We start from the raw sequence: 14642 nt of genomic DNA, 5'->3' as shown, positions 1-14642 counted from the left end.
TTTATTTGATTTTTGGTGTTTTGCTTTTGTTTTCCTTTTAAAAAAAACCACACACATATCACAACTACTTCTACACTTAAACAGCCTGTCTATTCTAAGGGAATAGGTGGGAGAGGAAAGGGGAGGGGGAAGTGGGCTCTGATGCCTAGCACACTTCAGAAGCAGAGGAGCAGCAAGGAGGGTTCTGCTGCTCATGCAGAAGGCCCAGTGTTGGTTTTACTGGGCTCGCTGACATGCCGCTTCCTCATGGCCTCCTGAGCCAGGTCACAGGTGATCTGCCTTGAGCAACCTGGAAAGTTCCTGAGTTCTCTGGGGATTCCAATACAGTTGTCATGAATGGATGATTCGACTTTCCGAAGAAGAAACTTGCCCACCAATGGCCTGGGTCTGATTTAGGAAGGCCTGGAGGGTGGGGGCTCACTTCCCCAGAGTACTCAGCACTTCCACAGGAGCTGTTGCTGGAAGTGGAACCCAGACGCCTTCGGTAGTAATCATGGGCTGCTACAAGTGAACCTCTGGGCGGGATTGCTGCCATGTTGCTTGTTCTTCTTGTGATGATGCAAACCTTAGTGGCGGCTCCCGAGCAGCCCAGGTCAGGCAGAGGGCTGGTGGGGACCATCACGGGTGACCTGGCTCGGGGGAGAGGGGCGCTAGGCCGCAGAGCCCATTTATAAAGGAGATCACGGGACGAAACTCCACCGCAATGGAAAATGTGAGAGTTCTTTGGGTTTTAGGGAGACCTTTCAATTTCATTGCTGTTGGGGTAGAGAATAACTTGATACAGTCCCTTCCATTCCCCCTCCCCCAGTGGATTTGTTTCCTGAACCTACCTGGATTTTAAATATACCATATCCCCTGAATTGACAGGAGAGACTTCACTAGAGCAATTATCTTCAGGTTTTGGGAGATGCTTATTAGCATACTCGGAGAGAGTTGCTCTGACAGCACCTAGTTGTAACGCCAGTTGTGTAACTAAGTGCTGCTCTGGGTCCACAAGAATATCTCATGTCAGGAATAGTCTGCCATATAACAGCTCGAAAGGGTGAAATTTAATATTTTCCCTTGGAGTAATACAAACTCTCAACAATCTGACAGGAAGAAGTATTATCCAGTTTTCTTTAGTCTCTTGGCATAGTTTAGCTCAACATTTGAGAATGCCAGCATTCATCTTTTCTACTTTCCCCTGATACCTGAGGACGCCAAGCTGATTGAAGAAAGTATGTGATGTTCAAAGCTCTAGCTACCCCCTGAATTATCTGAGAGATAAAGGCAGGGCCATTATCCCTCTGCAAAGAGCATGGCAGGCCAAAGCATGGGATTATCTCTTTCAGAAGGACTTTAGAGACCTCCTGAGCTCTCACAGTTCTATAAGGCCACATACCTCCAACCCATGGGGTGAAGGTGTCCACCAAGACAAGGAGGAGCTTAAAGCCTTGTCAAGGGGGCATATGAGTGAAGTCAATTTGCCAGTCTTCTCCAGGAGTGGCACCTTTCCTTTGTACTGCTTTTTAAGAGTGTGGGCTTAATACCACCCTCAGGATTTACTTGAGCCCCAGTGGAGCAGGCTTTGCAGACTTAGCTGACAGTCTCCATTAGCTTGTCACCTGTAAAAATAGATGTTATTAGAGAATGAAGGGTATCTCTTCCCAAGTGAGTGGCCTGGTGTAACCCAAGAGGAGTTTCCACTGACTCTCTCCTGTGATGAGAAGTTGACCTGAGGGTGTTTGATACCTTGGGGGGAGGGGGAGAAAATATCTCCTGTCCTTGGCTAAAGCTTGCTCCTGAGGGCTATAGGAAGGGGAGAAGGATTTTGATAATTGTGAAATGAAAGGAACTAATGTAATAGTTTGAAAGGCTGCTCTCTTGGCCTCAGGGTCAGTCAGCTTATTTCCCACAAGTATATCTGAGTCTGTCTGGTGACTTCTACAAAACATAGAACTTTTGAACAGTTTGGAGAAAATCTAGAATTTCCTGTCTATTCTTTTTTTTTTTAGGTTTTTGTGCAAGGCAAATGGGCTTAAGTGGCTTGCCCAAGGCCACACAGCTAGGTAATTATTAAGTGTTTGAGACCAAATTTGAACCCAGGTACTCCTGACTCAAAGGCCAGGTGCTTTATCCACTACGCCACCTAGCTGCCACCTAGCCGCACCGCCCCCCCCCCCACAGTCTATTCTTAATAGGGGAGTTTTTGCTATGAGATAGCCCCTTTCTTTCCAAATAGTTGCTTGTGCATGTAAGATTAGAAAAGCATACTTTGTCAGTAAAAATGTTTATCTTTTTCCTTTCTCTGAGCCCTAGTGAGTGCAATCAACTCAGTTTTCTGAGCAGAAGATCCAGATGAGAGAGGTTTAGCTTCTATAGTATTATGGAGGTCAACAACTGCATATCTTGATTTTCTCTCTCCATTTAAAATAAAGCTTGACCCATCTGTCTACCATTCCTCACCTGGTTTAGTGACAGGGCTGTTTTTTAAGCCATGTTGACTGGAATACACTGAGTCTAAGGTCTCCTCACAATCATAAATTGTTACCAACTGGTGGATTATCAGGGAGAAGGGTTGCCAGGGTGAGGTTGTGGCAGACCCTGAGAGTTCGATCAGGTATGTCTAATAGAAGGACCTGATATTTAGTCAGCCTACCACCAAAGAGCTAATGATGGCCTCTTGCCTCCAAGATACTCTCTACTCTGTGGGGAGTAAAGACCTCCAGAGGTTGGCCTAGAGTGCGTTTGGTAGCCTCTTCTATCAGATGGCTGCAACTGCTCAAAGACATACTGGCCATCCCAAATCTACTTGACTATCTGTTTTGAGATATAAGCCACAGGTCTCAGATCTAGACCCTTTTTCTGAGCAAGGACTCCTAGAACCTGATATCGTCTCACATCTACATGCAAAGTGAAGGGCTTATATCTAGGTTAGGCAATGTTGACATTGGAGAAGAAGTCAGTTTACATTTTAAGGTCTCAAATGTAAATATCTGATCTGGACCCTAATCTAAGGGCAGATTGTCAGGGCCCTCTATTGCATCATAAAGAGCTATTCCCCCAGAATTTGGTATCTAGATTCCACAAAAACCCACAGACCTCCAAAAAAGCAAACAATTGTTTCTCCTAGTGGCCAGGGGAGAGATGGATAGAATTGTTTGTTTTCTCTCTTTGGTGAGAGAATGGGAGTTTGGGGTGAGCCCATGACCCAGATATTTGACAGTTTGAGAAGCTATTTGAACTTTGTTCATTGAGACTCTATTTCCTATTGATCTTAAAAAAATTTAGGGTTTGAGTAACAGTTTTCAAAGCAGATTCTCCTGTTGGGCTGCAGATCAGAATATCATCAACATTCTGAATTATGGTACTCTCATCTAACTGTAAATCTCTTAAACCTTTTCCTAATTCTTGACCAACAAGATGGGGGCTGTCTCTGAATTTCTGTGGGACTACAATCCACATCAATTGCTGTTGAGGCATTCTCCCAGGAGGTATCCACCCAAAAGCAAATGTATTTTGGGAATCTTATGAAAGGAAATACAAAGGAACGCACCTTTAAGATCCAGGGTGGAAAACCACTGAGTATTCCATTATCTGAGTGAAAACTGTATTGGTATTTGGAAAAATGGAGTGTATAGGGATTACTGTTTCATTAATAACCCTCAAATCTCACAATTCTCCATTAGGCTTCCTAAATTCCAAACATTAGACTATTTATAAAGGGGAATGACAGGATACTAGAAGATTGTATTCCAGAAATTTGTCAATCAGAAGCTGTAATCCCTCTCTTATCTCAGACTTAAAAAGATATTGAGATCTGTGAGAAAAAGAGTTAGAGTCCTTAAGGTGGACTAAAACTGAAGTGTCATGGGTTGCCCTTCCTGGTACACTTATATTCCAGACCTCAGGATCTACCTCTTCCTAGACTTCTGAGGGAATATGAGATGATCTATCTACAAGGAGATAAAGTAGAATAGGAGGTTTAGCAAGAAGAATGGAGTTCCCAGTTTCACCATCAAATCCCTTCCCAGTAAGGGAGCAGGGCAGAAGGGAATAACTAGGAAAGTGTGTTCAAATAATAGATCTTTAAACTGATAAGGAAGAGGTCTCATTTGTAAACATTTCCTCAGTTTCCCTTCAATGCCCATAACTATGAATAGAGGGCAGAAGTTCACCAGAATGATCAAGCAAAATCGAATAGGTAGCCCCAGTGTCAATAAGAAAGTTAATTAGCTAACATCTAGCATAACTCTGGGTTCAGGGAGAGTGACAGAAAGGGAAGAGTTCAGGCTTGACTTCCAGCCAATCCTCCCTCCAGGAGGAAGGACAAACTGGGCACTGAGTTGAAACCTTTGTATCTCCTTTTCTATTCTGGGTGTGGTTGGGTCTCTGCCAAGTTGACTGCCTTAGGTTAGAACCAGAGCAGCTAGACTGTCCTTCTGGGGAATTCCCTGGAAGGATGCTCATATTGCCAATAAGGCTTCCATGGCAGCATTGGCAGGAATTATGAAACCTCTTTGGGATATGTCTAGAGGGACACTCCTGGTAGGCATGGCCCTTACCATTACACTGAAAACAGATTAAATTCCCAGAGACCTACCACCAGCTTAACCAAAGTTACCAAAGGGTTGCCGAGATCTTGACAGCTGCTAACAATTCTGTCTTCTCTTTGGCATGAAGAGACCTACCTTCTGTCAGGGTGTATCTCTGTGACTGAACACAGCAAACACCACCTCCAGCAGCTGGGACATAGGTGACTGGGGACCCAAATCTAAATTCTTAAATTTCCTACCCATGTCTGATACAGTCTGATGGATAAAATGCAGGCCTAGGATGACATTCCCCTCAAAAGAAGTGGGATCTGAGTTAGTATATATTCCTTCATTGCTTCCACAAGTCTTTTATGTAAAAGGGCTGGATTCTCCTTAGATCCCTGAGTTATCTCCTTCAATCTGTCATAATTTACTGGTTTCTTAATTCCTTTTTTCATACCTTCTATCAAACATAATATCATATGGTCTTGATTTTCTCTATCCTTATTGGGCTGGAAACCTATCTGGTTCTCTTCCCCTAGTCTCAGTTATAGTCTGCCTCTCTTTGAGCTAGGTTCCAGATTCTGTTTCTCTTCATCTGAGCAACAGTTTGGAAAGGAGAATATCTATGTCTCCTCAAGATAGTTCAGACTGAAGAGAAATCTTTCTGAACTCCTCAGAAAACTTTTGAGCAGTGTCAGAATCAAGGCCTAATTTCCCTTTTATCTGACTCAAATCCATCACTGAAAAGGGAGCTGGAAAAGAAGTACAAACAGATAAGAAAATCAGAATAGTCCAAATAGGAAGCCAAGTACAAAAGTCCAATGAGGAAAAGAATGCCTTGAATGGAAAAGGGAAAAGGATATAAAAAATTCACTAAATTAAAGAACTCAATTAAAATTAGAATTGTCCAGATGAAGAGGGAAGTACAAAAGCTCATGATAGAGAATCCCAGTTGTCCTTCCCTTAGAACTGGGATTTCTCTCAAAGGGTATTGTTGAAAAAGGAATCTCTCTATCCTTTGAGATAGAGGAATAGGACTGTCTGGGTTATTTATGAAGGGAGGTAAAAGGGAGGAATGGGAATGCTGGGGTGGGGGTAAAGGAAGCTGAAGGAGTAGATGACAGAGATAGGGTGAGAGACTGTGAGAGCCAGAGGTACAGGGGAAGGCTGAGCAGGGGGAAGGTTTGTCAGTGTTGGAGAGAAGGAGGGAGGGAGGGAGGGAGGGAGAGAGAGAGAGAGAGAGAGAGAGAGAGAGAGAGAGAGAGAGAGAGAGAGAGATTGGTGGATAAACCAAGGATATGGCAGGGAGGATCGTGATTGCCAGAAGTATGGGAGATGGTGATTGTTGGGGCTATAAAAGGTAAACAGTTCATTTCCTGGTTTGAGACTAGCTTAATTCAAAATTTAAACCTTTTAAATTTTGCTTATGGTTTGGAGTCAGCTTGCATTCATTCCCAGAGGCAATCTTCCTTTTAGCCAGGATTTCTAAGGATAAGCTAGACAGATTTTGACCTTTCTCTATCTGAGAGGGAGCATATGGAGGAATAAAGGGATGAAGAAATTGTTGGGTGAAGACTTCTTAGGGTCTTGGGAAAGTGACCTCTGTTCTGTCTGAAGAAATATAAAACTGTCTCCTTTCTGAGGATATTGTAAAGGTCTTATCTTCACAGAAGCAGACCCCTATAAAAATAACCCTCCCCAATCTCTCACACAAAAAAAAGATAGGTTGCCTTACCAACAGCTGTGATTTCCTGGGCAGAAAGATCTTGACAGGCGATCACAAGATTGTGAGCCCCTGACAATAAGGGGGACAGGATGGGAAATGAGAAAGTGCAGTCAAAACTTGTTTATCACAGTGTATAAAAATGTCTTGCTTCGTTCATTTTGCCTCACTCTACCAGACTTGCTGGTGGAATTGATGCTTTATTTCTACAGAAATCAAATAACACTGTTTTCTCTTTCTACCTTGAGAAGCCTCCGTTTAATTAATTGGATTGGTGGTCCTCTGTCCCACACAAGTGATGCAGAGAAAACTGGGCATGGGAGTGATGAGATCAGTTGGAGACAAACTGTAAATCTGTTTGCATTGCATTGTAATACATTTGTAATGCATTTGTTTGTGTAGCTTCCTTTATCATCTAATTTAGGCCACACCTGAGGGCCAGACCTTCAACCTGATTTGGATTGTATTTGTCTCCTAGCAGCTTAGCCAGGGATCACAGGCCCTGGAAACACCAGAGATGTCCAAAAGAGACACCCCCCCCCCAAAAAAAAAGGGCAAAATCTCCAATGGATTCTGAGGGAGAATTTAAAGTATTCATGGAAGGGACTAGCTGTTTTTTTACCTTCCAGCCTCCTGCTGAACCCTGGCCTGGCCAATGCAATCAGCAATCCATGGGGTCATTTCTTTAAATTCTTTTTAACTTTTCTATTACTTTCTTAATATGTTGTAACTTCCTTTAATAATCTCTATTTTTTGCCCCCAAAACCTGCATTCCTGAGTCTGAGTCATGATTCATGGCAGAGCAGAACCAAACCCAAGAAACAAATGGGCAGCAACATGAGGCGTGTCAGCTAAAGTTTCTTGGGCTGAGTTGGAAGGGACACTCAATTTTGATGCTAGGGTGTAAAAGGGAACTGGTTCTATATTTGAAGAATGAGGGGTTAGGGGATGGATCAAGATTTCAAACCAAAATAAATGTTCAGGGCAGGGGTTCTTTTGGAGCTTGAGGTAGGGAAGACACTGGAGTTGGGGGTGCTGTTAGGGAAGGGACCCTGTCTAATATTACATCATCAAGGACATCTGTTTGGGTGGACCCCAATGCCTGTGAAATGGCCAAGGTCAAACTGGAGGTCAAGACAGTGTTTTAACTGAGTGATAGAGGAATAGTGAAGATTTACAAAATTTTGTTTCTAATTAATTTCAATATTCCCTATGCCCAAAATTCTCTGCATCAATAATATGGCATCCTTAATAGTCATCTTACTTGGGTTATAAAAAATATGAACGGACCTCAGATCATGGAAGAACTAAAAAGTCAAGTGCAGAGTTGGAACACAAATTGGGAAGATGATTGAGAATGAGTAAGAAAAACACGGAAGAAAACAAGATTGAACAATTTGGAGAAGAAGTAGATAAAACAATCAGAGCAGTCCAAATTGTGAGCAAAATACAAAAGTCCAATGAGGAAAAGAATGCCGTGAATGGAAATGGGAAGAGGATATAAAACATTCACTAAATTAAAGAACTCAATCAAAAGTAGAATTGTCCAGATGGAGAGGGAAGTACAAAAGCTCATGATAGAGAATCATTTCTTTAAAATTAGAATTGAGAAAATGGAATATTATTCTATGAAATATTAAGAAAAGATAAAACAAGAACAAAAGAATGAAAAAATAAAATACAATGAAATAGCTCATTAGAAAAATAAGTGGCCTGAAAAATAATCCCGGGGAGGTAATTTAAGAATTATAAGGTAAACTGAAAAACATGATTAAAAAAAGCCTAGGCATCATCTTTCAAGAAAGTATTAAGAATGGCCCTGACAAAGTAGAAATTGAAATAATCCAGTGATGACCTCCTGATAGAGATCCTAAAATGAAAACTCCTAGGAATAGAATCAAATTCCAGTTCTCCCTTGCAAATTAGAAAATATTATGTACAGAGACAGTTCAACTCACATGAAACCAGTCAGATTCATATAAGATTTAGCTCCCTCTATATTCAAGGATCCAAACAATTGGAATATGACATTCCAGAGCACAAATAAACTATGATTACAACCAAGAACTCCCCACCCAGCATAACAGAAGCCTTCAGTAAGGAAAAAAAAACCCTAAAGAAACTAACAAAACTAACAAAAATTATTCAATGAAATTGGGGACTTTAAAGCATTCCAGATGAAAAGATCAGAGCTGAATAGAAGATAGGACTTTCAAATACAATACTAACGAAAAGTATGAAAAATAGGAAAGGAAAATAAAATCATAAGAACTTGATGATGTTAAACTATTTGCTTTCCTATGTGGGGAAATGGTACTTGTAACTTCGAAGAACTTTCTCATTATTAGGGTAGTTAGAAGGAATATATAAGTAGTCAAAGATTAGAGATATGCAGTGACTGTGATGGAATGATACCTAAATAAAACTGAAATTAATACATGAGAGGAATGCACTGGGAGAAAGGAAAAGGTGGAGGTAGAATGGGACAAATTATCTCATTGAAAAAAAGGCAAGAAATAAAGTAGAGAAGATGGGGCAAGTGGTTAGGGACACTTCAACATTACTCTCCTTGGAAATGGCTCAAAAAGGGAATAATATACACTTTCAATTGGGTACAGAAATGTAACTTTTCCTACAGGAAGGTAGGAGGGAAAAGGAATAAAGGAAGAGGAAGCTGATCATAGAAGGGAGAGTCAGGGGAGGCAGTAGACAGAAGCAAAGTAATTTTGAGGCGGTCCAGGGTGAAAGGAGAGACACAGTGGAATAGAGGGGAAATAGGATTAAGGAAAAGACAACAATAGCATCTATGAAAAATAATTAAATATAGACAAATAAAATATAGACAAATGAGTCAAATTTATAAAAATGGGAAATCAATTCCCAATTGATAAATCATCAAAAATATGAAGTCATTTTCCAGATGAAGTAGTCAAGTCTATAGCCATATTTGAGAAATGAAAATTTAAATAATTCTGAAGTACTATCTCATACTTATTACCTTGTCTTATAGGATAGAAGGTGAGAATGAAAAATGTTGGAGACATCATGGGAAAATTGAGAAACTAATAGGCTGTTGACAGAATCATGAATTGATGCAAACCTTGTCAAACAGTGTGGAACTATACTCAAAAAGCTTTACAACTATGCCTCCCCTTTGACCTAGAAAATGTAGGACAAGTCTGTATCCTAAAAGAATTTTCTTTTAAAAAAGAAAAAGACTTTTATAAACAAAAATAGTTTTAGCAATTCTTCTTGGTGGCAAAGAATTGGAAATTGAAGGGTTGTCCAACAATTAGGAAATGATTGAATAAGTTAAGTTATATGATTGTGATCTAATACTGTTATGTTGTAAGTGATGAGTTAAATGCTCTAAGAAAAGCCTATAAAAGACTTACATGAATTGATACCCAGTGAAATGAGCATAACCAGAACATTGATAACAGCAATATCTAAGATGATCAGTGGTGAATGACTAGTTATTCTCATCAGGTGATCAGATGATCCAACACAACTCTGAAGTACTCATGATGAAAAATGATATCTATCCTCAAAGTAATAACTGGTAGAGTTTGAATACAGATCAAAGAATGTATTTTTACTGTCTTATTCTCCTTGAATTTTTATTTTGGTTTCTATTTTATTTTGTATCATTAATATAGAAACATTTTTACATGACTATACATATATTAAATTCCTTGCCTATTCAGTAAGGGTTGTGAAGAGGGAGGAAGAGAATCTGAAACTCAACTTTTAAAAATAAATGCTGAAATTTGTATTTATATGTAATTGGAAAAAAATATTAAAGAAACATTTAAAATAAATGACTTTATATTTCTTTTCATTTACTATTTAACATATAAAATATTTTGCTGCTCATTCAAATATATTCTATTTCCCTTTTTGTTTAGGTTTTTTTTTTTTCAGGGCAAATGGGGTTAAGTGCCTTGCCCAAGGCCACATAGCTAGGTCATTATTAAGTGTCTGAGATCAAATTTGAACCCAGGTACTCCTGACTCCAAGGCCGGTGCTTTATCCACTATGCCACCTAGGCGCCCCTCTATTTCCCTTTTTGAGGATTCATTTGGTAGAAAAAAATCAGACTTAAATATATGTGAAATATTAAGCATAATGTAAATTTCATTGCAATAGCAAGTTATATTAAAAATTTTAAGTTAATAAAGTTAGAAATACCATTTTCTATCTTTCATAGCTCTTTTCTGAAAAGTCACAATAATGCATCCATATGCTTTTTATTTTAGGTTTTTGCAAGGCAAATGGGGTTAAGTGGCTTGTCTAAGGCCACACAGCTAGGTATTTGTTAATTGTCTAGGCCGGATTTGAACTCAGTTACTCCTGACTCTAGGGCCCGTACTCGCTCTATCCACTGCACCACCTAGCCACCCCTAACCATATACTTTTGATGGATGCATTATTTTTCATGTTTTCTAAGTTATATAGCAAATGAGCTATTCAAGAAACTAAAATCCTGAACCTGTCATTTAATTCAATTTAGAAGAAACCACATTAATTTATCTTAATAGTCCTAACCCTGTCATAAAATAGTAATTTTTCCTTGAAAATATCTCTACAGTTTCCTGTTTGGGATTATCTTTTTTTCTTGAGTCTAAAATTAAAATGAATATCTCCAGAGACATTGAACTAAAAGACTATGTGGACTGGTCCTGCTCTCTTTGCAGATTCCTCAAAGGATTTAATTAGAAGAGAAGACATTTTAAGAACATGGTATTAAAATGACTCATGGATATGCATTGGTATCTTTATTGAAGTAGATGAAATACTCCAGATAATATACTCTTAAAATAATAAGTCCATGGATTCCCATGGAATCAACTTCACAATCTAAGGAAGTACAAAAGTTTGAAAAAATACCAATATTAAAGGGGAATAAATTAGAAATTATTAGACCCATATCCCCCTTTTTAACTGAAAAGAATTACCATAGACTTTTTCTGTCTCTGGTTACAATAGGGTTAATAGTGATAAATTAACAGTAGGCTGCTATCTTTCAGCTGGAAGAAAAACATATCAGAATCCAGGACTTGAAACAATTGATCTATTTGAAAGGTAATATATTGATAAAAGTCATTCACATTTCTGACTCTATTCCAAACTCTACTTTGCCTTAAAATTATAAAGTAGATGCTAACCTTAATGAGTGTTTATCATTTGATTCAGAAGGAAGTGGGAAAAAAATCATGTTATCAAAATAATGAATTAAATTATCCCCCAAAACTCCTGGGGGTAATCTTTTCTCATGATCAACTTTTAATCTCTTTAATTAAATCATATAAATTAAGAAATTGAATGATTCAGTCAATTATTTTAAGATATAAAGCATATGAGATATTTCATATGATTATGACAAAAGGGCATCTTTACAAAGAGACTAGAATAGTATAAAAATTGGGCTAGGCAAAATATTCAGAAAAAAGGAATCTCCTCATGAAAATAATAGTGTTTTAGTGACCTGTTTGGGGGGTATAAATAAAAGACAATAGCTTCAGACAAACAGTAAAGAAGAAGAATGCAAAGTTTCTTTCAATTCTCTCTATATCCATGAGATGATGATGATGGTAATCTTATAATAACGATTATTCTATGACACTTATTTAATGTTTATTAGTTGACATTTCCATAATATATCTTTAAGTTAAATAAAAAGCCCGTATTCATCACATGCTCTATCTTAGGATTTGATAAATATATTTGGAAAAATGTCAGTAATTGTTTAAAGTGAAATCTTTTAATGGATTACTTATCATTTAATAAGGGTTTATGGCAAATAAAAATGCTTATAATCATAATGGAACTAATCTCAACTGAATGAATGATATAAGATGCTATTAGTATTTACTCTTTAGTGATGCAAGATCATTTAGGCAACCCACAATTTATATAATGAAAATGCTTAACTAATTAAAAAATACAAATCTTGCAGTGAAGGTGATCAAGGGACCTTGAATGATCATCTTTCCTTTCTGTATCTTAGCTTCTTTTCCTCTGGAATCATTATCAATTATTTTCTTCTTTCATGAGAACAAATTATAGTATTGAAGTGGAAGTATCTTGGAAGTTTTAGAAGGGTAAGGATATGTCAATATAAAAGATCATGTTTCCAAAAAGAAACTAAAATGCTCAATCCATTGAAAATGGGAAAAGTCATTGCCACTCAGTACACCCAAGAGAATTCTAATAAAAGATCCTTTATACATCAAATATACTTTCTGTAATACTCAAAATCAAATGCAATATAAGTGTCCATTTATTGGGGAATACTTAACTATGACAGAATATATTTGTGCTATCAGAAAAAAATGATTAAGTGAAATGTAGACGAAACAGGAGATTTTTTATGAATTAAAGCCGAGTATAATAAGCAAAACATAGAAAACATCTACAATGTTGATAGCAATATAAAGAAAAAATAAATGAGTAAAAAATCTGAATGGAATATAATTAAAATAATAAAATCTGTTGCAGGAAAAACTTGAGAAATGTATCTCCTTCCCTTTTATATGTAGTAGAGAAAATATGGGCAAGGTTTATTTCATATAATTTCAGATAAAAAGCAGAGTAGAATATATTGAGAAATGAATGTGGTATAAATTGGAATCAATAAAAACTGTTTCATAATTATCTTTGTAGATAAAACTCTGACTGCTGCAAATACAGAAGAATAACCAACTTTTATATGGGAGATTAAAATTTGCAGATATAAAATAGATAATTTCTTCTTCCTCCTCTCTCCTGCAAAAGCTCTGTGAAACAGGTAATGTTTCACTATTATGACAAATATTCTGGTGAGGAAACTGCTCCACCCACAAGTTAAGCAGATTGTCCATAAAAAGGTCAGATGCCAGAACTGAACTCAAGGATCTCACTAATATAAGTCTGGTGGTATAGTGAATAAATTCTTTTATCACCTCCCCCCCCAAAAATGGAAAAGAAGAATAATATAACAGAGTTTGTTTTCCTAGGGCTTACCCAGAATCCTGACGTGCAAAAATTACTATTTTTTGTATTCTTAATCATCTATATTTTAACTATGGTGGGCAACACTTTGATTATCATAACTATCATTGGTAGTAAGAGCTTGAGTTCCCCTATGTATTTCTTTCTTGCCTTCTTGTCTTTTATGGATGCTCTCTATTCCAGTGTCATTGTTCCTAAAATGATCCTGGATATGCTTAATGAAAGGGCCACCATTTCTTTCCAAGCTTGCATGATTCAGCTCTTCTTCGAACATCTATTTGGTGGAGCTGAAGTTTTCCTCCTAATTTTTATGGCCTATGATCGTTATGTAGCCATCTGTAAACCCTTGTATTACGTGGTCATTATGAGATGGCATGTATGTGTTCTGCTGTTGGTGGTGTCCTGGATTGGAGGCTTCATGCATTCATTTTTTCAGCTTCTTTTAATTACTGGGCTCCCATTTTGTGGACCCAATATAATTGATCATTTCCTTTGTGACATGTACCCGTTATTAGAACTTTCCTGTACAGATACCTATGTAATTGGTATTATGGTTGTTGCCAATGGGGGAGCAATATGCACAATTATCTTTTTTCTATTGCTTATCTCCTATGGGATCATTCTACACTCATTGAAGAACCAAAGTTCAGAAGGACGACAAAAAGCCTTTTCTACTTGCATCTCCCACATCACAGTTGTAGTCTTTTTTTTTGTCCCTTGTATTTTCATGTATGTTAGACCTGTCTGTACCTTCCCTATTGATAAATCTTTAACTGTCTTTTATACTATCATAACTCCTATGTTGAACCCTTTGATCTACACCCTCAGAAATAAAGAGATGAAAAATGCCATGAGGAAGCTTTGGAAGACAAAAATGATGCCTAGCAGAAAGATAATGGATGCCCTGGTCAAGTAGTAATATTCCACAAGATTTCCTAAATTCCAAAATTTTTATTGAGGCTAAGAAAGCAAACTCTGAATATGTGAAGTAAATAAGATAAACTTTTTATCATTAACATTAGAAATCCCAATTTTGTTGGTGGAGCTTTTCATTTTTTTGGTTTTTGAAAGGCAATGGGATAAAGTGACTTGCCGAAGTTCACACAATCATGTAAATATTAAATGTCTGAGGTCACACTTGAACTCAGGTCCAACTGACTCCAGGGCCAGAACTATATTCACTACACCACCTAGCTGTCCCAATGGAGTTATTTCATTAAAAATATCATGGTTTGATGAAAACTGATATCCAGTTCCTGGTAGAAAACTAATTTCATGAAAACATTTTTTCTTTCTTTTCTTTTCTTCTATTCTCTGCAATATGTCTAATGGAACTTTTATTCTCACTTTTATTTCTCTTGAGGATTTTCTTTCTTTGTGGGAAGGTATATTTAATGTTATAACATGAC

General features: G+C 37.7%; 1 protein-coding gene and 1 pseudogene across 1 annotated transcript; one reads left to right on the top strand and one right to left on the bottom strand.

Annotated features, from left to right (window-relative positions):
• Positions 1 to 177: 177 nt before the first annotated feature.
• Positions 178 to 572, bottom strand: LOC141517070 (pancreatic progenitor cell differentiation and proliferation factor-like; annotated as a pseudogene).
• Positions 573 to 13183: 12611 nt separating this feature from the next.
• LOC141517069 (olfactory receptor 4A47-like) lies at positions 13184 to 14149 on the top strand. Its single transcript, XM_074227999.1, has one exon. It carries the CDS (start codon positions 13199 to 13201, stop codon positions 14147 to 14149), a length of 951 nt encoding a protein of 316 aa, XP_074084100.1. The 5' UTR covers positions 13184 to 13198.
• The last annotated feature ends 493 nt before the right edge of the window (positions 14150 to 14642 follow it).

This window comes from Macrotis lagotis, chromosome 3 (genome assembly GCF_037893015.1).
Source record: "Macrotis lagotis isolate mMagLag1 chromosome 3, bilby.v1.9.chrom.fasta, whole genome shotgun sequence".
Taxonomy (NCBI): domain Eukaryota; kingdom Metazoa; phylum Chordata; class Mammalia; order Peramelemorphia; family Peramelidae; genus Macrotis; species Macrotis lagotis.
Note: the sequence above shows the minus strand (reverse complement) of the source record. Positions and strands in the feature narration are given on the sequence as shown.

Bases quoted from the DNA above. Each gene is read 5' to 3' on its own strand.
- LOC141517069 (XM_074227999.1), top strand. From the start codon at position 13,199: ATGGAAAAGAAGAATAATATAACAGAGTTTGTTTTCCTAGGGCTTACC.